The sequence below is a fragment of the Mobula hypostoma genome, chromosome 25 (genome assembly GCF_963921235.1).
Source record: "Mobula hypostoma chromosome 25, sMobHyp1.1, whole genome shotgun sequence".
Taxonomy (NCBI): Eukaryota; Metazoa; Chordata; class Chondrichthyes; order Myliobatiformes; family Myliobatidae; genus Mobula; species Mobula hypostoma.
This window is the reverse complement of record NC_086121.1, coordinates 33,488,185-33,515,951: the sequence shown is the minus strand read 5'-3', so window position 1 is coordinate 33,515,951 and position 27,767 is coordinate 33,488,185. Positions and strand designations below refer to the sequence as shown.

At 42.8% G+C, this 27,767-nt stretch overlaps 1 protein-coding gene across 1 annotated transcript; it reads right to left on the bottom strand.

Annotated features, from left to right (window-relative positions):
- Positions 1-261: 261 nt before the first annotated feature.
- dffb (DNA fragmentation factor, beta polypeptide (caspase-activated DNase)) lies at positions 262-23,679 on the bottom strand. Its single transcript, XM_063032939.1, has 7 exons — positions 23,202-23,679; positions 15,653-15,779; positions 12,821-13,015; positions 11,719-11,798; positions 6,531-6,707; positions 3,046-3,146; positions 262-612 (listed from the first exon to the last, which is right to left on the bottom strand). The coding sequence occupies exons 1-7, from the start codon at positions 23,424-23,426 to the stop codon at positions 444-446; spliced, it is 1,074 nt and encodes a 357-aa protein (XP_062889009.1). The 5' UTR covers positions 23,427-23,679; the 3' UTR covers positions 262-443.
- Between the last annotated feature and the right edge of the window lie 4,088 nt (positions 23,680-27,767).

Below are 27,767 nucleotides of genomic sequence, written 5' to 3'. Positions count from 1 at the left end.
TACCCTGACCAATTAAACTACCAACCAGTACATGTTTGGACAGTGGGAGGAAACAGGAGCACCCGGAGGAAACTCACGCAGTCACGGGGAGAACGTACAAACTCCTGACAGGCAGCGGCAGAAATTGAACCCGGGTCATCTGTACTGTAAAGCATTCTGTTAACCACTATGCTACCATGCTGCCCTTGGATACTAATCCATTAATTTAACCACCACACTGCACACGTCTAGCGGCTTTCGAGTAATAGAGACATGATTACTCTATGAGATGAAAGTAAATAATTTTATTTATTTCAGCAATGTTAAATAATCTGTCATAGACAGTAATCATGGTCAATGATCATGTTGATAAAATGATAAAAAAGTGCACAATTTGATATTGATTACATCATTTCTTAAAATCATTACATATATTCAACTTTCATTTGCACATCAGAGATAAATCATGCAGTAAGATTGTGCTTCGTTTTATCATGACAGACGTTGTCAACGAGCTTCAGATTTTTTATAGTAAACAAGAGTTCATAAAATTCTATAACCTTCTTATCATTCGTGTCCTGATTTTCCACAGCTTTGACGATATCTGGAACTATAACCCGTTTCTTCTCTACCCTGTGGAGAAAATACTGAACTAAGGATGATAAAATTAAATAATAGATCTACATGTTGGAACTTAACAATAACAAAGTAAGGCTCTGCCTAAACTAAGGAATACACTTTAAAAAAATGTCCCTCAGCAGGTAATACAGATAAAATTGCATAACTGTAATATGGATAGCATTTATGAACAGGGTAATATTGTTAACAATTCAGTTTGAAGATCCCTTGTCAGAAAGTTCTGAAGAATTCTGACAAATAGACTTTGACCTAAGAAGATAAATCTGCTTCCCTTTCTACAGATGCTGTCTAACCTCCTGAGTTTTTCCAGTATTTTCCATTTTTTAGATGTGGAGGTATTTCTACAGCCAGACGGTAGTGAATTTGTGGAATTCACTGCTATGGACAGCTATGGAAGCCAAGTCATTAAGTATACTTAAAGCAGAGTTTGATAGATTTTTGATTAGTCATGGTGTCAAAGGTTACGAGAGAAGGTTGAGAGGGATACTGTGGAGCAGATTCAAGGGGACAAGTGACCATAGCCTGGCTCCGATGTTTTTTGTTTAGACTCCCCGGATATGCAATTTTTCATTTTGTCTGGTGGCTCCTGTTGAGAATTAGCTCTCTCCTTCCTTCAGCGTTAAATAATGTTGTTCACTAAGACCAGCAGCAAGCAAGCTAACAGTAAGTATTGCCGTCTTGGAGCCAGAGCCTGCTTCATAACCTCTCAAACCTGGGCTGAGGAGACACCAGGCCCAGTCCTGTCCTGGGAGCAGGCCACTCTCGCCTGCTGACTTCCCTTGCTCATGGGCTTTGCCAATGCCTTGTAGCCTCCACAGATGCCGACATTTTTCCTGCTTCCTGGAGGCTACTAATCCATTAGCACAGTTTGCGTATGGCTGGGACCCAATAGTTACCCAATTATGCTGCACCCAATAGTTCAGCATCATTCCTTCAACCCTTTGTGGAGTTATGTTCCAGGCAAATGACCATCATCCACTCCCCATCAGTTCCAGGCAGGGTTGGGGCAGGGCTTAAAGTGGCATGTTGTAATTTCCCTGGTCTCTTGTGCCATGGAGATGGGCATGGGCCACTGTCTTTACCCCAGTTAACATCAGTTCTCTTAATATATCTTACCATTTAAAGTGATATTACAAGAAAGATTTACAGTTCAAAGTTTAAATTTATTACCAACTTTCACACGTCACATACACTACCCTAAGATTCTTCATCTTGTGGGTATTTCATAGCAGATACAAAGAAATAAAATGGAATTAATGAAAAACTGCATACAAAGATGGACAAACAACCAAAGTGTAAAAGAAGACGAACTGTGAAAATACAAAAAAGAAGTAATAAATAAATATTGAGAACATGAGTGGTAGAGTTCTTGAAAGAGAGTTCATAGGTTGTGGAATCAGTTCAGAGTCCAGGTGAGTGAAGTTATCAATGCTGGTTCATGAGCTTGATGGTTGAAGGGTAATAACTGTTCCTAAACCTGGTGATGTTTTTATAATGAAGAAATAGGTTTTCTTATATGCTTGGAATACTGACTGACTAAAGCAAATGCTATTAGAATAGAAGCCTACTGTTCAGTTGTTCTGAAATGCTGATGTATCTGCATCTCTGTCAACGTGATGTTTTCTGCATTTTCTTTCCACACCCAGGAACCCAGTTACCAAGCACCATTTCCATACACCAACACCCCTTATTCCTGGGCTCCTTTTAAATACCCAGTTCATTAGTACATTTATTATAAGGCCATATAACATCTAAAAAAGCAAATTGAAAGTGTATTGGGGTATTAAATGTAAATAACACCAGAAAGTCTGGAAAATCCATCAGCCCTGTAAGCACCAAAGCCTTAACAGTGTCAGGCTAGCAGAGTTTTACTGTATAGATTTTGGCAAAGTTCCCAATTTTTTTTCTATCTAGTGTTAAGTAGAAAACTTCAAAAGTAAGTGATTTTTATGAATGAATAATTTTAATGTGCGATGGATAAGAGTAAAAGTCATTAAAGTTTGGACAGGAGTATGAAAAGAAAACACATTTATACACAGATGAGAATGCATCAGCTTAAATTGGGCAAGATGAGAGAGTTTTAAGTTTACTTTATAAATAGAACAATACAGGCACTTTGGCTCATGATATTCAGCAGATCCTTTAACCTAGTCCAAGATCAGACCAATGATTCAAAATTTCGAAGAAAACCTAATATACCTCATTGCATTGGTATTTTATCTGAATAGAATCCTGAGAATTAGCTTTTGAACTCCTGTATCAAACTGGAACATTAACATTTAAAGGCTACAATTTAAATGGCTGACAAATGCAAATCATCGCAAAATGTTTTCAGAAAAGTGCAATTTATTCCTAATCTTCTTGAAAAATAAGTTTAGATTTCATCACTGGATCCCCCGGGATCAATAAAGTATGACTATGACTTACTGATGATCCAGATTCCAGGTGCGGAATGCAATTCTGTTTTCCCTGCTACTATATGGATTAATGGAATGATGAAATTCACAGGAACTTTTGTCATAAGACCCCTGGAAATGAAAAGCAAATCACTTGATTTCAGTGTGACATTAGCTTGGAAGGAGATTGGCTTAAATAGCAAGACTTATTACGTGGAGGTATTGCAGTTGAGTTCTTGCTCTAATCCAAAAAAATACTAAACTCTGCAATACTGCTTAAATTCCCTTTAATCAATGGTACAACAATGGTGTCTAGAGGGGTAACAAGAAATCTAAATAGGGATAAAAGAAAAATCTGCTCTGAGTTTGTGTTTGCTTCCCATTCCAGAGAAATGAGTGCAAAGTTCTGGCTGACTTTCTATTGCAGCACTGACAAGATGCAGTGCCAATGGAAGTGGTGCTTTTCAGGTTCGACCAGAGTCATCCCAGTGGACATGTAAGATCCCAAGCCTTGCTCCAAATGAGAACAAATAAATTCTCACCAACATTTTAGGCAATATTTATCCCAGAAAGCCAAATATTTGATTGTTATGACAGTAATTAAGTAATTAAGTGTCCCACCAGGGACACTAACATACTAGACCACTGCTACACGACAATAAAGGATGCAAATCGCTCTGTTACACGGGCAGCCTTGGCACTCTCCGACCACTGCCTGGTTCACCTCCTCCCGACATAACAGGCAGGAACTAAGATCGGTTAAGCCTGTTGTCAGGATAGTCAGGAGATGGACCAACGAGTCAAAGCTGGAGCTTCAGGCCTGTTTCGACTGCACGGATTGGAGTGTCTCTGAGGCTGCAGCTACAGATCTTCATGATCTGTCTGACATCGTGACCTCATTCATCAGTTTTTGTGAAGACGTGCATTCCAACAAGAACCTTCTGCACATTCAACAACAAGCCCTGGTTCACATCACAACTCAGGCAGCTTCGTCGGGAGAAGGAGGAGGCGTACAGAAGAGGGGACAGGATTCTGTACAAACGAGCCAGGAACACGCCGACAAGGGAGAATCACGCAGCGAAGAAGCGCTACATTGGAAAACTACAAAACAGGTTTTCAGACAACGACCCAGTGTCAGTGTGGAAGGGGCTCCAAGAGATCACCAACTACAAGAAACCATTCCCCCAGGCTGTGGAGAACCATCAACAACTGGCTGACAATCTGAACAAGTTTTATTGCAGATTCGACACCTTCACTCCCCCCAGCCAAAACACAGACCCACCTGCAACCCCTATCATCCATCACCCCAACATCTCAGTATCTGCTTTCTCACCCCACATTACAAAACCTGCTCCTCCTACCCCCCTTCACTTCAACCCTATTGTACCTGCACTCAGGATCTGTGAAAGGGAGGTGAGTCAACTGTTCCGGAGGCGGAAGACCAGGAAAGCACCAGGCCCAGACGGCGTGTCGCCCTCCTGCCTGAAGACCTGCGCTGATCATCTGGCCCCCCATCTACACACGGATCTTCAATAGATCACTGGAGCTGTGTGAAGTCCCTCATTGCTTCAAGCATTCCATTATCATTCCAGTCCCTAAGAAACCAACTATCAAGGGACTAAATGACTACAGGCCTGTTGCCTTGACACCTGTGGTCATGAAGTCCTTTGAGAGACTAGTGTTGTCTCATCTGAAGGATATCACAGGCCCCCTGCTGGACCCCCTACAGTTTGCTTATCGGGCAAATAGGTCAGTGGATGATGCAGTCAACATGGGACTGCATTACATACTACAACACCTCGACAACCCAGGAACTTCTGCGAGGGTCCTGTTTGTTGACTTCAGCTCGGCGTTCAACACCATTGTCCCAGAAATCCTCCACTCCAAACTCACCCAGCTCACTGTATCCCCCGCCATCTGTCGGTGGATCACAAGCTTCCTGACTGACAGGGTGCAGCAAGTGAGGCTGGGGAGCATCATTTCTAGCACCCGGACAATCAGTACCAGTGCCCCCCCAGGGATGTGTGCTCTCCCCACTGCTCTTCTCCCTTTACACTAATGACTGCACCTCACAGGATCCATCTGTTAAACTCCTGAAGTTTGCAGACGACACTTGTCATTGGCCTTATCCGAGACAGTGATGAGTCTGCATACAGACAGGTGGTGGAACGGCTGGCCCTCTGGTGTGGTCAGAACAATCTGGAGCTAAATACACTCAAGACTGTGGAGATGACAGTGGACTTCAGGAGGAGCCCCCCAGTCCTCCCCCCACTCACTGTACTCAACAGTATTGTGTCTGCTGTGGAGACCTTCAGGTTTCTGGGTGTCACAATCTCCCAGGACCTGAAGTGGACACCCAACACGGACACTCTTATCAAAAAGGCTCAGCACAGGTTGTATTTCCTACGTCAACTCAGGAAGTACAACCTGCCTCAGGAGCTGCTGATTCAATTCTATTCAGGAATAATCCAGTCTGTTCTCTGTTCGTCCATCACTGTCTTGTTTAGATCAGATACCAAACAAGACAAGAATAGATAGACTCCAAAGAACCGTCAGGGCTGCGGAAAGGATTATTGGTGTGAAGCTGCCCTCAACCCAGGACTTATATGCATCTAGAGTCAGGAAGCGAGCAAGTAGCATCATTGTAGACCCATCACACCTTGGACATCACCTGTTCCAACTCCCTCCTTCTGGTAGGTGCCTTAGATCACTGTATGCCAGGACAAATAGGCACAAGAACAGTTTCTTTCTGTATGCCATCAGTCTTATGAACACTTGAACTTTAGTCTATTATAAACCAAGTCCACCTGTACATACACTGGTATACCTCATTGTATATAGTTCACGATTATTTACACTATTGTTTTGTTTGCTTTTGATTCTGTTCAGCGAGAGCTCAGGGAAACCGGCATCAAATTCCCTGTATGTGTCCACATACTTGGCGATAATAAAGGATTCTGATTCTGATTCTGATTAATTATGCTTCACAGGTAGTATATTCTGCATGCCCACTGACCAGGGAATCCTTGGCCCATGACCGGAGAAGGAGCAGTCAGGGTGCTGCTGCAAACCTCAAGGCCACACATCAGGAGCTCACTGAGGTTCTGTATAATCAGTGAATGAGCAACCTCACCAACTATCCACCCACCCGTCCACAACCTCTCCCATGACTGCTGAGGAGTCTGTGCTTCCACGTTAGCCTCATTAGTTACCTCCGATTCCCTGACTCTGACTAACCAGAAGATGTCACGGGCTATGCCGCATTGACTGTAATCCATTCCTTTTGTCTTTAGAGATGCCACAGAAAATACATGTCCTTCCTTTTTACTTTTATACCACTTTAGGTTACAATGTCAATTTTATTGTCAGAGGTTTGTGACTCTGAAGCCAAATGTTCTTGAAACGGCTCAGAAGTGCACTCATTTGTTATCACCTTCTCAAGGGTAACGAGATATGCACTTTAAGACCGGCTTTATTAGTGATTACTCTAAAAGACAATTAATAATCAACAATTACCTGGCATTTAAATTCTCCCTTAGAATCACAAAGCGGCGTTCCTTCTTTTTTTGCTGCATTCCTGTCAAAGTACCATTCATTGAAACGCTTATCTTTAAGGTGTCTCTCGATTCTTTTTACAAAAGAATCATACACTTCCCCTATGTCTCCACCAAGTTTTTTCCCATGTTCCTTAACCTGCAAAAGAAAAGTATGCATTTACAATAATCAGGCTTCTTCTCTGAACTGAATCCGAACGTAAATACACTGGAGCTGTAAAACAACTGAATTCAAGTTCAAGCTTATTGTCAAACAACAGGAATTCTGCAGATGCTGGAAATTCAAGCAACACACATCAAAGTTGCTGGTGAACGCAGCAGGTGAGGGAACACTTCACCTGTGAGTCGACTGGGGTGATATACTGCGTCCGGTGCTCCCGATGTGGCCTTTTATATATTGGCGAGACCCGACGCAGACTGGGAGACCGCTTTGCTGAACATCTACGCTCTGTTCGCCAGAGAAAGCAGGATCTCCCAGTGGCCACACATTTTTATTCCACATCCCATTCCCATTCTGACATGTCTATCCACGGCCTCCTCTACTGTAAAGATGAAGCCACACTCAGGTTGGAGGAACAACACCTTATATTCCATCTGGGTAGCCTCCAACCTGATGGCATGAACATCGACTTCTCTAACTTCCGCTAGGCCCCACCTCCCCCTCGTACCCCATCTGTTACTTATTTTTATGCACACATTCTTTCTCTCACTCTCCTTTTTCTCCCTCTGTCCCTCTGAATATAACTCTTGCCCGTCCTCTGGGTCCCCCCCCCGTCTTTCTTCCCGGACCTCCTGTCCCATAATCCTCTCGTATCCCCTTTTGCCTATCACCTGTCCAGCTCTTGGCTCTATCCCTCCCCCTCCTGTCTTCTCCTATCATTTTGGATCTCCCCCTCCCCCTCCAACTTTCAAATCTCTTACTCACTCTTCCTTCAGTTAGTCCTGACGAAGGGTCTCGGCCTGAAACGTCGACTGCACCTCTTCCTACAGATGCTGCCTGGCCTGCTGCGTTCACCAGCAACTTTGATGTGTGTTGCTCAAGTTTATTGTCATTCAAGTGTACACAAATGTACAGCTAAATGAAGCAAGAGATAAGGTGCAAAACACAGTACATATATCATAGTACATAAAATAATATTAATGCAATGATATTAACAGATTATGAAAATAATATTCTGTGGATATGAAGTGCATCTAATACATTTAGTTCAATATCCAGCAGTATAAAGCTACTGGTGCCTTCATAAATAATGTGTACTGAGTGGTAGCAGGGTGTTCAGAAGTCTCACAGCCTGGAGGAAGAAGCTGTTAACCAGCCTAATATTCCTTGTTCTTATATCTTGTCCAACTGCCTGGGAGCAGGCCAAAGAGTTTGTGAGATGGGTCTCACACAATGCTGAGGGCTCTGTGAATGCAGTTCTTCTAGTATATGTGCTGGATCAGTTGGGGGGGGTGTGAGGAAGACCCCATTAATTCTCTCAGCAGTCCTCACGGTCTGTTCAGATATGATGAGATTGGTCAGATGCTTTGTAATTCCCAGACCAGACTGTGATACAGCTGGTCAGGGCACTCTCGATGGTGTTCTAGTAGAATGTGGTTAGAATGGAGGAATATAGTTTTCCCATAAAAGACTAACTGTGAATGAGAATATATGCAAGGAATTATTTGTATAGGTCCAACACTGACAACCATGGTTTCAGATTCATGATTGTTGAAGGCTCCTAAGCAGTTAACTGCTTCAGCAATCCATATAGTAAGAGGATCAAATATTTCTTCCCTCATCTCTTTTTTAAAATCTAACTCGGAGATCAAGCTTTTGATCGTATGCCTTTATATTTCTTTTTTGTGCGGGAAGGGGGATGGTTTTGATGTTCTTTTTTTGAACGACTTACATGTTTTTCTTTGTTTTATGGCTAGCTAGAGAAGATGAATCTCAGAGTTGTATACTGCGTACATACTTTGATAATAAATGAACCTTTGAACCTTTCAAAATTTCTGGCACTGTCCTGTGTTTTGATTTTTGCTTCTCCTGTGAAGTGACTGGGATATTTCAGAAGCTATATAAATGCAATTTGTTGCAGCAGAAGCCAGTTGCACGGAAGAATAGAAAGGGCATGGGAGAAATTGTGAAGTCTGAATTTTAAAAAAAACACACACACATCAGTCTTAATTAAAATTGACAATTATTTTGAATTCCATGCCAAACCTCTGACTGAGTTTCTGTTTATATATTGTGTTCCTTAATTCTAAACCCAAGGGATAAGAAAGCAGGAATTTGGTCTGGTCAAGGGAGAAGCTGGCTAACCTGGATGTTTTTCATTTTTCTTTATTTACAGTTGTATGAACATTAGCAAAGACTCAGGAAGCTTCAAGGAAATTATCAAAATAATGATTCTGGAGCTTCTCCAAAGTACCTGCAGTTATAAAGCTTTTTCACAGCATCAGCTCATTCTACTATGCTCAAAAACCAAGAAATAATTATGAAGTACAGCCAATAACTGAAAAAGCATGATGTCTGGACGGGAGCTGAGGGTCGGGCCGATGCTGTTTGCCCTTCCACGACATTTACACCTCTTTCTGCTGTGCTGAGGCTGGTGAGTCCACTCCAACTGTGAGCTTTGTGGCAACTTACCCCCGTGTCAGAGACTGAGACTGTTCCAGGCTCTGGGGTCTATGGACTCAGTCTGATTCTGAATGCTTTTATTGTTTGCATGATATGTGTTTTTCTCTCTATCTGCACATTGGCTGATGGTCTTTTTTTTAAACAATTGGGTTATTTTGGGTTTCTTACTTTGTGGCTACCAGTAAGCAGACAAATCTCAAGGTTGTATAACTTATACATTCTTTGATGTATGAGGGATGAGGACCATCACTGGGTTCCGGCAAACTAGCAACGGAGGAGCTGAAGGCAGTGTGGACAGGGCCAATGAACTTAACCTGTTCTTTAACAGATTTGACAGTGTGGCCCCTGCCCAACCCCCACATGAGCCATCTGTTGTCAGCCCCCAATCAACACGTATTCCACTCTCCCCTCCTACCCCTCCTCACAGTCCCCCACCCTGCTCTCATGACTATACCCCTCCTCCACACAAAACCACCCTGGTCGGCTTCACAGCTGAACAGGTGAGAAGACAGCTGAAACATCTCAACCCAAGCAAGGCTGCAGGACCGGATGGTGTCAGTAGCAGGGTGCTCAAAGCCTGTGCCCCTCAGCTATGTGGAGTACTTCGCCATGTATTCAACCTGAGCCTGAGGCTCCGGAGGGTTCCTGTACTGTGGAAAATGTCCTGCCTTGTCCCTGTGCCGAAGACGCCGCGCCCCAGCGGCCTCAACGACTACAGACCGGTGGCATTGACCTCCCACATCATGAAGACCCTGGAGAGACTTGTTCTGGAGCTGCTCCGGCCTATGGTCAGGCCACACTTAAATCCCCTCCAGTTCGCCTACCAGCCCCGACTAGGAGTTCAGGATGCCATCGTCTACCTACTGAACCGTGTCTACGCCCACCTGGACAAGCCAGCGAGCACTGTGAGGGTCATGTTTTTTGACTTCTCCAGTGCGTTCAACACCATCCGCCCTGCTCTGCTGGGGGAGAAGCTGACAGCGATGCAGGTGGATGCTTCCCTGGTGTCATGGATTCTTGATTACCTGACTGGCAGACCACAGTACGTGTGCTTGCAACACTGTGTGTCCGACAGAGTGATCAGCAGCATTGGGGCTCCACAGGGGACTGTCTTGTCTCCCTTTCTCTTCACCATTTACACCTCGGACTTCAACTACTGCACAGAGTCTTATCATCTTCAGAAGTTTTTGGATGACTCTGCCATAGTTGGATGCATCAGCAAGGGAGATGAGGTTGAGTACAGGGCTACTGTAGGAAACTTTGTCACATGGTGTGAGCAGAATTATCTGCAGCTTAATGTGAAAAAGACTAAGGAGCTGGTGGTAGACCTGAGGAGAGCTAAGGTACCGGTGACCCCTGTTTCCATCCAGGGGGTCAGTGTGGACATGGTGGAGGATTACAAATACCTGGGGATACGAATTGACAATAAACTGGACTGGTCAAAGAACACTGAGGCTGTCTACAAGAAGAGTCAGAGCCGTCTTTACTTCCTGAGGAGACTGAGGTCCTTTAACATCTGCCGGACGATGCTGAGGATGTTCTACGAGTCTGTGGTGGCCAGTGCTATCATGTTTGCTGTTGTGTGCTGGGACAGCAGGCTGAGGACAGCAGGCTGAGGGTAGCAGACACCAACAGAATCAACAAACTCATTCGTAAGGCCAGTGATGTTGTGGGGATGGAACTGGACTCTCTCACGGTGGTGTCTGAAAAGAGGATGCTGTCTAAGTTTCATGCCATCTTGGACAATGTCTCCCATCCACTACATAATGTACTGGTTGGGCACAGGAGTACATTCAGCCAGAGACTCATTCCACTGAGATGCAGCACAGAGTGTCATAGGAAGTCATTCCTGCCTGTGGCCATCAAACTTTACAATTCCTCCCTTGGAGGGTCAGACACCCTGTGCTGATAGGCTGGTCCTGGATTTATTTCATAACTTACTGGCATAATTTACATATTACTATTTAACTATTTATGGTTCTATGTCTATTTATTATTTATGGTGCAACTGTAATGAAAACCAATTTCCTCCGGGATCAATAAAGTATGACTATGACTATAATAAATGTACTTTGGAACATGGGGAAGCATGGCAATCAATTTGGAGAAAATTAGGTTCCAAAAACAATAATGTGAAGATATAATGTGAATAATAGTTCCACTTCTTAATGGTGTTATTTGAAAGTTAAATATTAGCCAATGTACTATAATGAATTCCATACTCTGATTCAAAGATATAATAGTCCAAATCTTTGCAGGTGTAGAGTCTAACACGTGGTGCCCAGTACATCTGCAGCAGACAAGTCTACAGCTTGCTCAAACATGCATTCAATTTCAAAGTGAATGAACCACACTAAGGGGCATGAAATACATTTACTTACTCCAGAAGAAAGAACACCAGTGCTGCCTTCCATATATTTGATTGTAGCAATCTAAAGAACACCTTAAGAGCTTTTATTTTTAAATCATAAGGAAAGCAAGCATTAGGGATCAAATTTTACTTTGATAAACTCTTGCAATTCCATACCTCTCTCAGATAATTTCTCATTCGACAGGTACAGTTGTACCTCATGTATTGTGATTTCGTTTCGAATTGTGGTTTCACACCTGCAGAACAGCAAATCCTATCATTATTGCTATGATTTGTGCCAACAGTTACAAAGTACAGTTAACCTGTTAATCTACTAAGCCCAAGACATTAGTGATAGACTAAAAGATTTTCGAGAAAATCTGATCTACCACTGCATAACATCTCAAAAAAGTTAGTGTACTCTGGTATGAAGAAAGATCTCAATACCCTATCTCAATACACTATTAACTTTTCTGAGATGTTTTGCTGTGGTATAATAAATATTCCAGTGAACCTGATGTATTAAAAGTGAATGTGAGAAATAGTCTCAGTGTATTTAAAGGAAGCACAATAAATAGGGTTCCATTGAGTTTTGAGGGAACACAGGAACAGAATTCCAATGGATTTAAAGGGAGTGCAAGAAACAGCAGCCAGTGAGCCAGAAACCAAACCATCAGGATTCCTGATCTTTCTGAAAGGAACTATTGTCATTTTCCATATTTGTCATTGAAGCATAAAGCTAAACAACAAAGGTATTGACTGCTATGAAAGTACATGAAAGTATGAATTCTGTATTAAATCTGATACAGCTGTGTCTCCAGTGCTGATGGGCCCATTACAGAAAAAAATTAATGTCAGAGTCTGTGTGAGTTTCTTTTTTACATGCAATTTGTTACTGAGTTTTGTGATAAAGGTGGAACTTATGAAGATTAGATTATACATAGTTTACTGTTGATAGTATGTTTTCTTTACAATTAGCATTAAAAAGAACCTGAACACGGGGAGATGAATTAGTGATCCCAGTTATAAAACATGGAAAGTTACTCTGTGTAGATGTGTGTGGACTAAAGGTAGGAACATAATCCAATCAGAAAATGCTATAGGCTAATTACAAACACTGCTGATCTGGAGGATTGCTCTAACCACTGCAAAGGTCAAGGTCTTCAGAAAATTATGGAGTAAAGGGAAGGAAAGGATGTGGTGCAAATTATGTATGGTCTATGAGAGTAAGTTACTTAGTCCAGATGAACATGATTTTAAGATATAACACACAGTTCACCTTTAAACCAAGCTGGATCTTCGTAACGGTTTTCAGCTGAAATATTTTCACCAGCTAACGTGATAAATTCCTGTAGCAATTTCCGTTTCTTGGCTGATCTCTCGCCCAAAAGCTCTTGGTTTGCAACCTGAGTTAGTTTTTCACTATCTTTACTATTCAATGAATTGCAAACAATATCCAAAGAGACAAGAAACGCTGTAAATTAAATGGAGATACAAGTGTTAAACCTGTCTGAATTGAAGTAGCAATAAGTATTATAAATAACGGCCAAACATTATTATTCATTAAATCTACAAATCCGCCCAATGCCAACTCAATCCACTCCCTGCAGGTTGCTCCAATTGATCCTCCTCCAGTGCTGCCCTCCCCCACTCAAACTTCCCCAGTGCTGTTCCAAAAGACCCCACCCTCCAATGACCAAAGTCACAGGGCTCTGGAAAAACTCACCCGCCCCAATTTCAACTACAGTTCTTGTTCTTTTCCCGATCCAGCCTCTGGATGCCTTGGAATGTTTAATTGAGGTCTTTTCACAAAAGGTAATGGGAGAGAAATAATTCTACATTACCATCTCAGCCATATCAACCTTGATCATGAATGGATGCATTGGAAGAAAACGCCTTTTAAGTTGCTCTGTAATTTGTCAGCACCATAGAGTCAGAGAAAAGTACAGCTCAGAAACAGGCCCTTTGGCCCATCTAGTCTGTGTCAAACCACTTAAACTGCCTACTCCCATTGATCTGCCCCAGAATCATAATCCTCCATACACCTACCATCCATGTACCTATCCAAACATTCCTCCCTCAATAATTTCAACAGAAGCTGAAACAAACTGCAAAGCATCCTTCATATTGTTTACACTGTGTCTTGATACATAAAACGACACATGGAGTATTGCTGTTCCAATACGATACATTCTACGTCTGAATCAACAAATAAGAACAGATGTTGGTCTGACCAACCAGCAGAGATCTCTCAGAAGGTAGATGCAAAGAAGACTTTCAGGTAAAAGATACTTCGAAGTTAATTTGTAGGCAGTGCAATTCAATCATAAATCTAAACAAATGAAACTATATAGGTATAAAACATAGAACATAGAAAACCTACAGCACGATACAGGCCCTTCGGCCCACAAAGCTGTGCTGAACATGTCCTTACCTTAGAACTACCTAGCCTTACCCATAGCCCTCTATTCTTCTAAGCTCCATGTACCTATCCAGGAGCCTCCTAAAAGACCCTATCATTTCTGCCTCCACCACCATTGTCGGCAGCCCATTCCAAGCACTCACAACTCTCTGTGTAAAAAAAATTACCCCTGATATCTCCTCTGTATCTACTTCCAAGCACCTTCAAACTTTGCCCTCTTGTGCTAGCCATTTCAGCCCTGGGGAAAAGCCTCTGACTATCCACACGACCAATGCCTCTCATTATCTTATACACCTCTATCAGGTCACCTCTGATCCTCCGTTGCTCCAAGGAGAAAAGGCCTCTTAAGGCATGCTCCCCAATCCAGGCAACATCCTTGTAAACCTCCTCTGCACCCTTTCTATGGTTTCCACATCCTACTCCAAGTAGGGTCTGACCACGGTCCTATATAGCTGCAAACAGGAAACAGTGGCTAGCATACAAAGCAAAGGTACATAATTATCAAAACAAAGTTCCTTTACAGCATAAATACAACAGGAAAAGTGACTGATAGCTGAAGTTAAATCAAAAGAAGTGTTTTGTATAGTAACTATTAGTAGAAGTTGGATGCAGGACTGGAGGAGGATAAAATCTATCAGTAAACCAGAGCAATCGGAATTACAGTATAACAAAAAAAAATTGGAAAATTAACAATTAGAGCATCTATGGATGTATCAAACGTGAAGGAGCAGAAAAGGCAAGTAGAGCTTTATTTTTCAGGGATAGGAGAATTTGTATCAGAGAACAAGGAAATGATAGAGAAATTAAACAAGCACTTGCATGTGTTTTCATGGAAGATATACCAGAAACAAGAGAACCAAGATAAACAAAGAGACTAGTGAGAAAAGAGGGGAATAATTAAAGTATGTCTCGAAAGGTTTGTGAGCTTAGTTCCTAGATCTTCACAATCTATATTAAACATCTGGCTGAGGTGACCAGAGGTCATATTTCCAACTTTGCTAGTGATACAAAACCCTGAAGGATTGTGAATAATGAAGAGGATGTAAAGAGATTTCCAGAAGAAATAGACAAGCTACACGAGTGCATAGAAACATGGTTGATGGGTACAGTGTGGAAAATTTAACGTCCACTGTTTCGACGAACAAAACATAAAAGCACTGGGTTTGTTTAATGGTGAGAACTGGAGTTGTGCTGAGACAGTGTAGCTAAAGCAAGATGGCAATCACCTCTGAGACACAAGTAACTGCAGGTGCTGGAGTCTAGAGCAGCACAAAACGTGCTGAAGGAACTCAGCAAGCCAGGCAGAATCTACGGCGGGACGTGGGCAGTTGACATTTGGGTGAACACTGTTCACCTGGACTCCAAGTAGGTCCAGATGAGAACTCACAATGTGAAATGTAGACAGTCCATTTCCCTCCATAGATGCTCCTTACCCGCTGAGTACCCCCAGCTCTTTGTGTGTTGTGCAGATCACTTTTTTTTGAGTAAGAAGGGAAGATGTATTTGCTCTGGACTATCAAGTTCAACTTCTTCCCTGTACACTAATGATTTCCATTGCCACCCCACCACATCTAAACCCAAATCCCTGGAATGGTTCTCTCTAAATATGAAACCACTCCCCTGCCATGCCATCCACCAATCTTCTACCAATATAAGCCACCCTGTTCATCACCAACCACCCTCACTTACCTTCTTTCCACTCCTGTCCTTCCTCCAGAATGATGACCTCACAGTTATCCTTCAAGGTTAAGAAATACTCTGCATCAATTTCTGTCCCATCTTCTGATAGGCACACACGGCATTTGTTTGGTGGCAGCTAATCAAAATAATAACCAGTAGTTATTATCAAATATAATAAACAATGTTGTCATTTCAATGAAATAATTTTTAGACATTCATTTGTGACTTGGTTCCATTGCCTATGGTCTCCTATGTGCAGACTTTTTGAATTGAATGATCTTTATTGTCATTATACATAGGTACAATGAAACTCTGGCTTCCTCTCAGGCAATTAAATAAAGTGGTAGATAAAAACAAGACAGTAATAGAAAAACAGTATTAAATAGATAAGTAGCAGAAAATAAGTTGCAGCAGTACCAGAATATCACAGTAATGCACAAAGTGCTGTTAGTGCAAGTATTTGAGTGCTTGTGTGTGTATGTGTGTGCTCACAGTTTCAGTCATTGTCCTGTGGGAGTGGTGTGATGGAGGCCACAGCTCTGGGATAGAAGCTGTTCCTCAGTCTACTTGTTCTGGCTTTTAGTGTCCTGAACCTTTTGCTGGACGACAGCGGGTCAGACAGGGAGTGGTCGGGGTGTGTTGTGTCCCTGGTTATGCTGATTGCTTTCCTCCTGAGTCTGCTGGAATAGATGGTGTCCAGTCCTGGGAGCTCCATCCCGACAATTCGCTGGGTCGTCTTCACCAGGCAATGCAGGTCCTGTCACTCAGCCGCTGTGCAGCTGGCATACCACACTGTGGCGCTGTTGGTCAGGATGGTTTCAATTATGCTTCTGTAGAAGTTAAGCAACGCTTTTGTGGGAGTTTAGCCTGTTTCAGCTTTCTGAGGAAGAAGAGTCTTCGTTGAATGTCTGAATGTGGAGACTCATCTTTTTGGTCCTGCATGCCCTGGTTTGCAGTCACCAGGCTATCTCAACTAAGGCTCTAGCACACAGAGAGAGCCATGAGTAGTTAAAGGGTTCCATTAAAAAACTGAGAAATGTTTGTCCCCAAAACTTTCCTGCATCTAAGTGTATCTGCCTCACAACTGACTTAAAAGTAGGGAGGTTCATTAAAATTCATTTAAAGATAAAGAAGAAAATATATAAAACACTTAATATTTTTAAAAAATATTAAACAAAACCAGAATAAAAATTGGAACTAAATTTCTCCCTTTATACTCCACAATTCTTCCCATTGACATCAGCATGATCATGGATTCTGGGCTCAGTTTAAATAAATATGATGGTAGTTCTGGACTGATGTGTTCTACATTAGTGCAGGTCACGGAGTTGATTCAGTTAGTACCATTATTTTGCTATTTGGCCTGCAAATCCAGGATCGCATGGATATATCATTAAGTAGCTTGGGGTGGGGGGGGGGGAGGATTTACAAATGATGATAAAATAGCATGGTTATTTTCTGAGGAAATACACCAGAGCAAAGTTTAATATTTTGTATTTGAATTACTGAGAATTGGTGAAAAGTGTCAGTCGAATTCACTATTCAATGGGTAGGACTTCAGAGCCAAACTGGCAATACTAAAGATAAGGACATAGATACACAAAAGAAACATGTTTCAGAACTACTTCAATGACACTCAACATCCGATGTATCTATTGAAGTGTGATGTCACAATATACTGAGTAGAAGAGGGCACAGCTTATCTGACATGCTACACTGTTAACAATTTGAAAACATTTCTGTTCAAATCAACATATAATGTATTCATTAAAGATGAAAGTGCTACAGCTCACTCAGAATCAAAATCAGATTTAATATCACTGGCATATATCATGAAATTTGTTTTTTTGGCAGTAACACATTGTAATACGTAACAATAAAAATGATAAATTACAATTAGAATATATTTTTAAAAAGGTTAAATTAAATAAGTAATGCAAATAGGCAGGAGGAGAGAGAGCAGCACGCCGTCCGTGTGCAGCCCTCCGGTGAAAATGATATTGTATCTGTTAAATAGGGGCCGTGGACAATTCTGATTTGATGGAGAATGGACGTGAAAGCACAGAGGAACATCTGGAGAAATTTCTGAAACGCCCGTCCGCTGCTGTCGTTACTGTGTGGTCCTGAATCTTTCGGAGGGTAGGCCTCAAAATCCCCGGCCTTGCCTGCTTTTGGTGACCGAGAAGGAGGTCGAATCGCTTGGATAGAGATGGTGCTCAGTACTCGGTGTGGGAGAGCTGATCAGAGCTCGAAGTTTTCGGATGACTCAGAGTCGGATTGTGGTCGGCATGGCAGGGAGAGTTTTTCTTGCTTCTCTCGTCTGCGTGAGATGTGGGACATTTGAGAAACTTTGAACTTTACTGTGCTCACGGACTTCTTCATTAAGTTGTGGTATCGTTACACTGTTTGTAACTATATGTTATAATTATGTGGTTTTGTCAGTTTTTCCAGTTTTGGATTGTCCTATGTTTTGTGATATCACACCGGAGGGAATAATGTATCATTTCTTAATGCATGCATTACTAAATGACAATAAAAGAGGGCTACGTGTCTTCATAATCATAAATTTCTGCTCATGGGTTCAGAAATCTGATGGCGGAGAGGAAGAAACCATTCCTGAAATATTGAGTGTGTATCTTCAGGCTCCTGTATGTCTTCCTTGATGGTAGCAATGACAGGAGGGCATGTTCTGGGTGTTGGGGGTCCTTAATGATGGATGTCCACATATTCAGGCATTGTCTTTCTCAGGTATCCTGGATGGTGGGGAGGCTGGTGCCCATGTTGGAGCTGGTTGAGTTTAGCACGTTCTGCAGCTTTTACTGATCCCGTGGAGTGTGCCCCCCCCCCCATACCAGAGGGTGATGCAAACAGTTAGAGTGCCCTCTCTGGTACATCTGTAAGAATTTGATACAGAATTAGAAAATTATATGCCGTTGGTGACATACCAATGCTCCTCAAACACCGAATGAAATATAACGACTGTCGTGCCTTCTTTTTAATTGCATCAGTATGTTGGGCCCAGGTCCAATAGATCCTCAGAGATGTGGACACCCAAGAAATTGAAACTGTGTACCCTCTCCACCTCTCATCCCTCAATGAGGACTGGTCTGTGTTCCTTTGAATTAGCCTCCCTGAAGTCTGCAGATCAATTCCTTGGTCTAACTGAATGTTGATTGCAAGGTTGTTGCTGCAATGCCACTCAAGCAGCCGATCTGTCTTGGTCCTCTACACCTCTCTATCACCACCTGAAATTCTGCCAACAATAATTGTGTCATTGGCAAATTAATAGATGCTGTTTGAGCTGTACATAGCTACGCAATAATGGGTGTAGGGAGGGTAGAGCAGTGGGTGAAGCACACAGCTTTGAGGGATGCCAGTGTTGATTGACAGCGACAAGGAGATATTGTTTCCAATCCACACTGACTGTGGTCTCCTGGTGAGGAAATCATGGATCCAGTTACAGAGGCCCAGGATCTGGAGCTTGTTGAGCAGACTGAAGGTATGATTGTGTTGAATATTAAGCTGTAGTCAATAAACAGCAGCATGATGAAAGTATTGTCCAGGTGATCCAAGGCCGATTGGGGAGCCAGTGAGTTTGCATCCACTGCAGACCAATTGTGGTGATAGGCAAATTACAGCTGGTCCAGATCCTTGCTGTCTCCATTTTTCATTGTTGTCAGCAGCTTTGTAAATGATTTATAGTGGTTTCTGTAAACATTGATTCTCTCCTTTATGCTGAATGGAGCTAGTCTGTGAGGCAGGTGGAAACCTGTACATGCAATGTCCCCTCCAGGACCAAGATCACTCCAACGACAGTCTTGGAGTTACAGCATTAGGGTGCCACATGTTTGGAGGACAAGCTCCGAGTCATTGTCAACTAATTTATAGAAGCATTCAACAGAACAGGTCTTATGCTGTGAGCCATCATAATCCAAAGGTCATCCAGACCTGCTGCACAACAAAACCAGCTACTGCCAACCTCTGCTCACTTCCACAACTAACTCACTCAACCTCCCCAAGGAATGTGAGGGTTTTCCATGGGGTCTCCAGTTTCCTTCCACAGTCCAAAGTTGTACCAGGTGGGTTAATTGCTCATTAGGTTGAATTGTCCTGTGATCAGGTTAGAGATAATTGGGTTTGTTGAGGGCTGCTGGGGCCACATGCCTTGAAGAGCCAAAAGGGCCTACTCCATGCTGTGCCACTGAATTAAAAATAAATAAATAAGGCTACACGATGAGAGCTGCGAAACACAGATTGTTTCCCAAATCTCAGCACCATGACCAAGTGACAGCAATTCATCTGAGGCTCTGAATAGCCAACAAGATCTGGTCACAACATAATTGAGTCTTTGGTGCCAACCCCAAGCACATTCGCCTGGCTCACATGGACATGCCACAGTTCTGGGCTCTGTCCTGGTAAGGGATTATCAAGAAGAACAGAGTAAACAGCTGAAGGGCTTTCAATCATACTGAGAGCCTGAGTCCCCTTGTCGAGAGAATGTAGGAGCCTAGTGTAAACATAGGAAGGAACATGAAGCCTTTGAGGTGAGAACCTCCTTCTCCAGCTGTGACAGTCTGTGGGTCTGACACTGGTTTTATCACCTTTTTCAAGTCCCGGTAATCTGGAGTGAATGCATGTCATCCTAGATCCTAAAGAAGAAGAAATGGAGGAAGAAAAATCTGCCTTCACATAGTGGTTTTCATGATAATCAATGATCCAAATGGGCTTTATATTCAGTAAAGTAGTTTAGAAGTGCAGGCACTGTGGATATGTGGGAATTACAACAGCCGTTCTACAGATAGCAAACTCTGACAAACAACAATGTGATAATTTCCTCTCAATAATAATAGCCAAACAACAGATTTCTCCCCATTTATTCAAGAATCATGTCACAAGATGTCAAACTTGAGAAATCACATGGGGTCTTGATTTGTAGCTGAATCAAAAAGATCGCACCTCAGTGACCAAAGTTTCAACTATACTTTATACCTTATTGTCGCCAAACAATTGGTACTAGAATGTACAATCATCACAGCGATATTTGATTCTGCGCTTTCCGCTCCCTGGATTGCAAATAGTAAACATTAAAAATAGTAAAAATAGTAAAAATTAGTCAATATTAAAAATTTAAATTATAAATCATAAATAGAAAATAGAAAAATGGAAAGTAAGGTAGTGCAAAAAAACCGAGAGGCAGGTCCGGATAATTGGGGGTTACGGCCCAGACCCGGGTCAGGATCCGTTCAGCAGTCTTATCACAGTTGGAAAGAAGCTGTTCCCAAATCTGGCTGTATTAGTCTTCAAGCTCCTGAGCCTTCTCCCGGAGGGAAGAGGAACAAAAAGTGTGTTGGCTGGGTGGGTCGTGTCCTTGATTATCCTGGCAGCACTGCTCTGACAGCGTGTAGTGTAAAGTGAGTGCAAGGACGAAAGATTGGTTTGTGTGATGTGCTGCACTTCTTTTAGTCTTGGACAGGACAACTTCCATACCAGGTTGTGATGTACCCCAGAAGAATGCTTTCTATGGTGCATCTATAAAAATTAGTGAGGGTTTTAGGGGACAGGCCAAATTTCTTTAGTTTTCTCAGGAAGTAAAGGCGCTGGTGGGCCTTCTTGGCAGTGAACTCTGCTTGGTTGGACCAAGTCAGGTCATTTGTGATATTGACCCCAAGGAACTTAAAGATTTTGACCTGTTCCACTTGCACACCATCGATGTAAATTGGGTCGTGCAGTCCACTACTCCTTCTGAAGTCAACAACCAATTCCTTCATCTTGCTGACATTGAGGGATAGGTTATTGTCTTCGCACCATGCCACCAGGTTCTTAATTTCCTCTCTGTACTCAAACTCATCATTACCCGAGATACGGCCTACAATTGTTGTGTCATCAGCAAACTTATATATTGAGTTTGATGGACACTTGGCTACACAATCATGGGTGTACAGTGAGTACAGCAGGGGGCTGAGTACACAGCCTTGTGGGGCACTGGTGCTCAGAGTGATTGTAGAGGAGAGCTTGTCCCCTATTTTTACAGCCAGGGTCCTGTCTGTGAGGAAGTTGAAGATCCAGCTGCAGATCTGAGTGCCAAAGCCCAGGTTCCGGAGCTTAGGAATCAGTTTATTTGGAATGATGGTATTAAATGCAGAGCTGTAGTCAATGAAAAGGAGCCTTACGTATGCGTCTTTATTTTCCAGGTGTTCTAAGGAGGAATGTAGGGCCAGAGAGATGGCATCTGCCGTTGACCTGTTGCCCTGGTAGGTGAATTGCAAAGTGTCAAGATTGACCGGTAGGCTGTGGTTGATGTGTGCCATAACCAATCTCTCGAAGCGCTTCATAGCAATTGATGTCAGAGCCACAGGTCGATAGTCATTCAGGCATGCCACCTTGCTCTTCTTCGGCACTGGGATTATCGTTGCCTTCTTAAAACACGAGGGGATCTTAGACAACTTTGTGTTCAAATTTCTGGAAAGGTCTTTGAAACCCAAGTCAGACTCAACTGAGGATTTGATCAGTATAGCTTATTATTTTTTTATAAAAATGCTTTGAAATGGTGGCCAGTTCCTCAATTTGCAGATTGCACAATCTGTAAGCTTCCAGGCTGAGAAGAATCACAAGCTTCTTAATGCTGCCCGACCATTTAAGATGATTATGCCTGATCTATGCTGACCCCAACTCTTCTACTGTGTCAATTCCCCGCAGCCCTGACTGCTTTGATCATTCAGATGTTTCAAATACTTAAATGCTATCTATTTTGGTTCCATTATGTCACTATCTCTGAGTGCGAGTGAGGGGAAAAAAGTCAAAAGAACATTATGATAGAAGATGTGACAGGATTCCAGAGAAATAATGAAACAGGCATTGGGACTGATTGCAACTGGCCTGGACCTGATCTTCTTTTGTGTTATAATGCGCAAGTTCCTACTCATTCTGGTGAAGATGGGAAAGGTAGTATGGTAGCCACATCATCCTCGGCTTCATATCGGTGTTTGCTGTTTTGATGAGCTGCATTGGCAACGCATGAGCGGTGAGCACTAACTGGTGGCGTGTTCGTATTCAAGACTGGAGCAACAAGAGATTGCAGGCGCTGGAATCTGAGCTAAACTGTCAGAAACACAGAAGGCAAACAGCAACTGTGGAAGCGGGTGGGGGGGGGGTGGTCTCATTAACATCTATAGGTTCGGATAGATTGTAACATCGGTGGAAACGATAGTCTAATCATGTTGTCCAATTTGCGGAATCCAAAGCATGTTTCAAACTGAGTGGCAAGAGACCCTTTTATTCTAGCCTGACTCCTGATTCAAAAGAAAAGGGTGTCATACTTCTAGACTTCGTTCCGGTTCAACTTCAAACGGTTCTAAAACCAATATATAAACCAATAAACCGTGCTACCAAGTACGGAAGACATTGTTCTTTGGTGACAATAAAAGTTTGTAAAGTAAGTCAACTCAAGAACGTGAAATTCAACATTAGGGAAATGAAAGACATTTCCGGGTTGCTTGTTCACAGCAGATCCCGCTTCAATTATTCAGGTTCTTTTGTATTCAATCTATTAAAATTTTACCTGCAATTTCTCACATCCTTTTTGTAACAGCTCGTCCAAGCTGTGGGCCACGATTCCATAATTTGTGTTATTGTGCAAACTCTTCACTTTAAATGGTCTGGCGCTCATGGTTGTTACCGCCGGAGTCTGTGCGCAGGCGCGGTTCGCGGCCGGTGGAAGCGAGGAGGAGCCACGATCAGCGATACAAAGGACAGAAAATACTCTGCACTCGGCTTGAGTTAACATTACAGGTCAAAGAGCTTACGTTGTAGAAGATCACTGCGTGTGGCCAAGTTCCTCTTCCTTCCTTCGATTTATTTGGGACTTGGCCGTTACAAAATCACACTTATGTTGAATACACAAACAAGAGAAAATCTGCAGCTGCCGGAACTCCGAGCGACACATACAAAATGCTGGAGTAACGCAGCAGGGTAGGCAGCATCTATGGAAAAACGTACAGTCGACTGCCAGAGGGTTTCGGCCCGAAATGCCGACTGTACCTTTTCCAATAAATGCTGCCTGGCCTGCTGAGTTCTTCCAGCATTGTGTGTGTTATGTTGAATACAGATGGTTGGCAGGTTGGTTGCTAAATATACCAGCTAGTTGAGTGTTGCCACAGCTGACTGTGGATTCCAGAAAGGGTCAGGAGAAGGAACACATACCAGTCCTTATAGAGGGATCGGAAGTAGAGAGAGAGTGAGCAATTTCAAGTTCCTGGGTGCCAATATCTCTGGGGACCTAACCTGGTCCCAACATATCGATGCAGCTGTAAAGAAGGCAAGACAGCGGCCATGTTTCATCAGGAGTTTGGTGAGATTTGGTATGTCACCTAAAACACTCGAAAATTTCGACAGAAATACCGTAGAGAGCATTCTGACAGGCTGCATCTCCGTCTGGTATGGGGAGGGGGCGACCGCATGGGATAGAAGTAAACTGCGGAGAGTTGTTAAATTAGTCAGCACCATCCTGGGTACCAGCCTCCGTCGTATCCAAGACATTTTCAAGGAGCGGTGCCTAGAAAAGGCGGCGTCCATCATTAAGGACCCCCACCACCCAAGACATACCTTCTCACTGTTACCATCAGGAAGGAGGTACAGGAGCCTGAAGGCACACACTCAGCGATTCAGTAACAGCTTCTTCCCCTCTGTCATCCAATTTCTGAATGGACATTGAACCCAGGAACAATACTTCACCATTTTATATTTCAGCTTTTGCATTACTTAATTAATTTAATTATTTAATATACCTATATAATGACAGTAACTTTAAACTTTTACATACTACAGTATTATTAATTAAATTTATATTAATTAAAAATCCAGTGCCTTGAAGGCTGTGTTAGAGATCTGGAGCAGCAGCTGGATGACCTTTGGCTTGTACGGGAGAGTGAGGCGATTATCGATCAGAGTTACAGGGAAGGTAGTCATCTTTAAGTTGCAGGAGGCGACTGGCTGTGTGACTGTCAGGAGAAATGGAAATGTGAATAACCAGTTAGCGGAGAGCACCCCCGTGGTCATCCCCCTCAATAATAAGTATACCGCTTTGGATGCTATTGTGGGGTGTGACCTCCCAGGGGAATGCCACGGAGACCGGGTTACCGGCGCTGAGGCTGGGTCCGGAGTGTGGAAGGGAAAGAGGGAGCAGAGGGGAGCGGTAGTGATCGGGGACTCAATAGTCAGCGGAACGGACAGGAGATTCTGTGGACGTGAACGGGATAGTATGTTGCCTCTCAGATACCAGGATCACGTCCACAACATTTTGGAGGGGGAGGGAGGGCAGCCAGATGTCTTGGTACATATTGGTACCAATGACATAGGAAGGAAAATCAAAGAGGTCCTGAAGAGAGAATTTAGAGAGCTCGGCGGAAAACTAAGAAGCAGGATCTCCAGAGAAGCAATTTCTGAATTGCTGCCTGTGCCACGTGCCCGTGAGGGCAGAAACGGGATGATTTGGCAGATAAATGTGTGGCTGAGAAGCTGGTACAGGGGGCAGGGCTTCAGGTTCTTGAATCATTGGGATCTCTTCTGAGGAGACATGACCTGTACAAAAGTGACCGGTGCACCTGAATCCAAGGGGTCGAGGCAATATTCTCGCAGACAAGTTTGTTGGAGCCATTGGGGAGGGTTTAGACTAATTTGGCAGGGAGGTGGGATCCGAACTGAAGGGACAGGACAGGAGGGATGGTTTAAAAAAAAGCAAAGCTAGCGTGCAGTCAGACTATCAAAAAGGGCAGGCAGATGATAGGACAAAATTGCAGCCAGTGTATTAAGGATGCAGGATCAAAAAGGGTAGCAAATACAGTACTCAAAGTGTTATATCTCAATGCACAGAGTATAAGAAATAAGGAGGATGATCTTGTTACACAATTACAAATTGTCAGGTATGATGTTGTGACCATCACTAAATCATGGCTGAAGGATGGCTGTAGTTAGGAAATGAATGTCCAAGGTATCAGAGGGATAGGAAGGTCACATGGCACGCAGTGTGGCTCTGCTGATAAAGAATGGCATCAAATCAGTAAGAAAATGTAGCATAGGATCGGAAGATGTTGAATCCTTGTGGGTTGAATTAAGAAACTACAAGGGTATTAGGACCCTGATGGCAGGTATATACAGGCCTCCAAGTAGTAGCTGGGATTTGGGCCACAGATTATAATGGGAAGTAGAAAAAGGTGTGTCAAAAGAGAAATGTTATGATAGTCCTGGGTGTTTTTGCATGCGTGTCAATTGGGAAAATCAGGTTGGTAATAGATCTCAAGAGAGTGAGTTTGTTAAATGCCTAAGAGAAGGATTTTTAGAGCAGTTTGTCGTTGAGCCTACTAGGGGATCAGCAATACTGGATTGGGTGCTATTTAATGAACCAGAGGTGATTAGGGAGCTTATGGTAAAGGAATCCTTAGGAAGCAGTGATCACAATATGAGTGAGTTCAACTTAAAGTTTGCTAGGGAGAAAGTAAAGTCTGACATAGCAGTATTTGAGTGGAGTAAAGGTATGAGAGAGAAGTTGGCTAAAGTAAATTAGAAGGGGATGCTGGCAGGAATGACAGCAGAGCAGCAATGGCATGAGTTTCTGGGAGAAAAACAGGAAGGTGCGGGATAGATGTATTCCAAAAACAAAGAAATACTCAAATTATTGAAGTACAACCGTGGCTGACAAGGGAGGTGAAAGCTAATATATAAGCAAAAGAGCGGGCATTCAACAAAGCAAAAATTAGCTGGAAGATAGAAGATTTGGAAACTTTTAAAAACCTACAGAGAGCAACTAAAAGAATCATTAGGAGGGAAAAAATGAAATATGAAAGCAAGCTAGGAAACAATATCAAAGTGGATAGTACAAGCTTTTTCAAGCATGTAAAAAATAAAAGAGAGAAGAGAGTGGATAGAGGACCTCCAGAAAATGAGGCTTGAGAAATAAAAATGGAGGACAAGGAGATGTCAGATGAACTAAAGGAGTATTTTGCATCAATCCTCACTGTGTAAGACACTAGCAATGTGCCAGATGTTGAAGGGTTTGAGGGAAGAGAAGTCAGTGCAGTACAAGGGAGAAGGTGCTCAAAAAGTTGAAAGACCTACGAGTACATAACTCACCTGGACCAGATGAACTGCACCCTAGGGTTCTGAAAGAGGTAACGGTAGAGATTGTGGAGGCATTAGTAATGATCTTTCAAAAATTATTGGACTCTGGCATGGAAAACTGTGAATGTCACTCCACACTTTAAGAAAGGAGGAGGGCAGCAGAAAGGAAATTATAGACCAGTTAGCCTGACCTCAGTAGTTGGGAAGATGTTGGAGTCAATTGGTAAGGATGAGGTGATGTAGTACTTGGTGACACAGGACAAAATAGCACGAAGTCAGCATGGAAAACCTTGCCTGATTAACCTGTTGGAATTCTTTGAGGAGATTACAAGTAGGATAGATAAAGGGGATGCAGTGGATGTTGTATATTTGGACTTTCAAAAGGCCTTTGACAAGGTGCCACATATGAGTCTACTTACCTAAACAACAGGAATTCTGCAGATGCTGGAAATTCAAGCAACATATATCAAAGTTGCTGGTGAACGCAGCAGGCCAAGCAGCATCTATAGGAAGAGGTGCAGTCGACGTTTCAGGCCGAGACCCTGACGAAGGGTCTTGGCCTGAAACGTCGACTGCACCTCTTCCTATAGATGCTGCTTGGCCTGCTGCATTCACCAGCAACTTTGATGTATGTTGCTAGTCTACTTACCTAGTTGAGAGCATATGGTATTACAGGAAAGTTACTGGCATGGTTAAAGCATTGGCTGATAGGAAGGAAGCAGTGAGTGGGAATAAAAGGATCCTTTTCTGGTTGGCTGCCGATGACAAGTGGTGATCCGCAGCGGTCAGTATTGGGATGAATTATATTATGCTGTATATCAATGATTTAAATGATGGAGTGGATAGCTTTGTTACCATGTTTGCAGATGATATGAAGATTGGTGGAGGGGCAGGTAAGGACTTAGAAAGATTAGGAGCAGGGCAAGAGAGTGGCAAATGAAATACAATGTTGGAAATGTATAGTCATGTACTTTGGTAGTAGAAGTAAATGTGCAGACTATTTTATAAATGG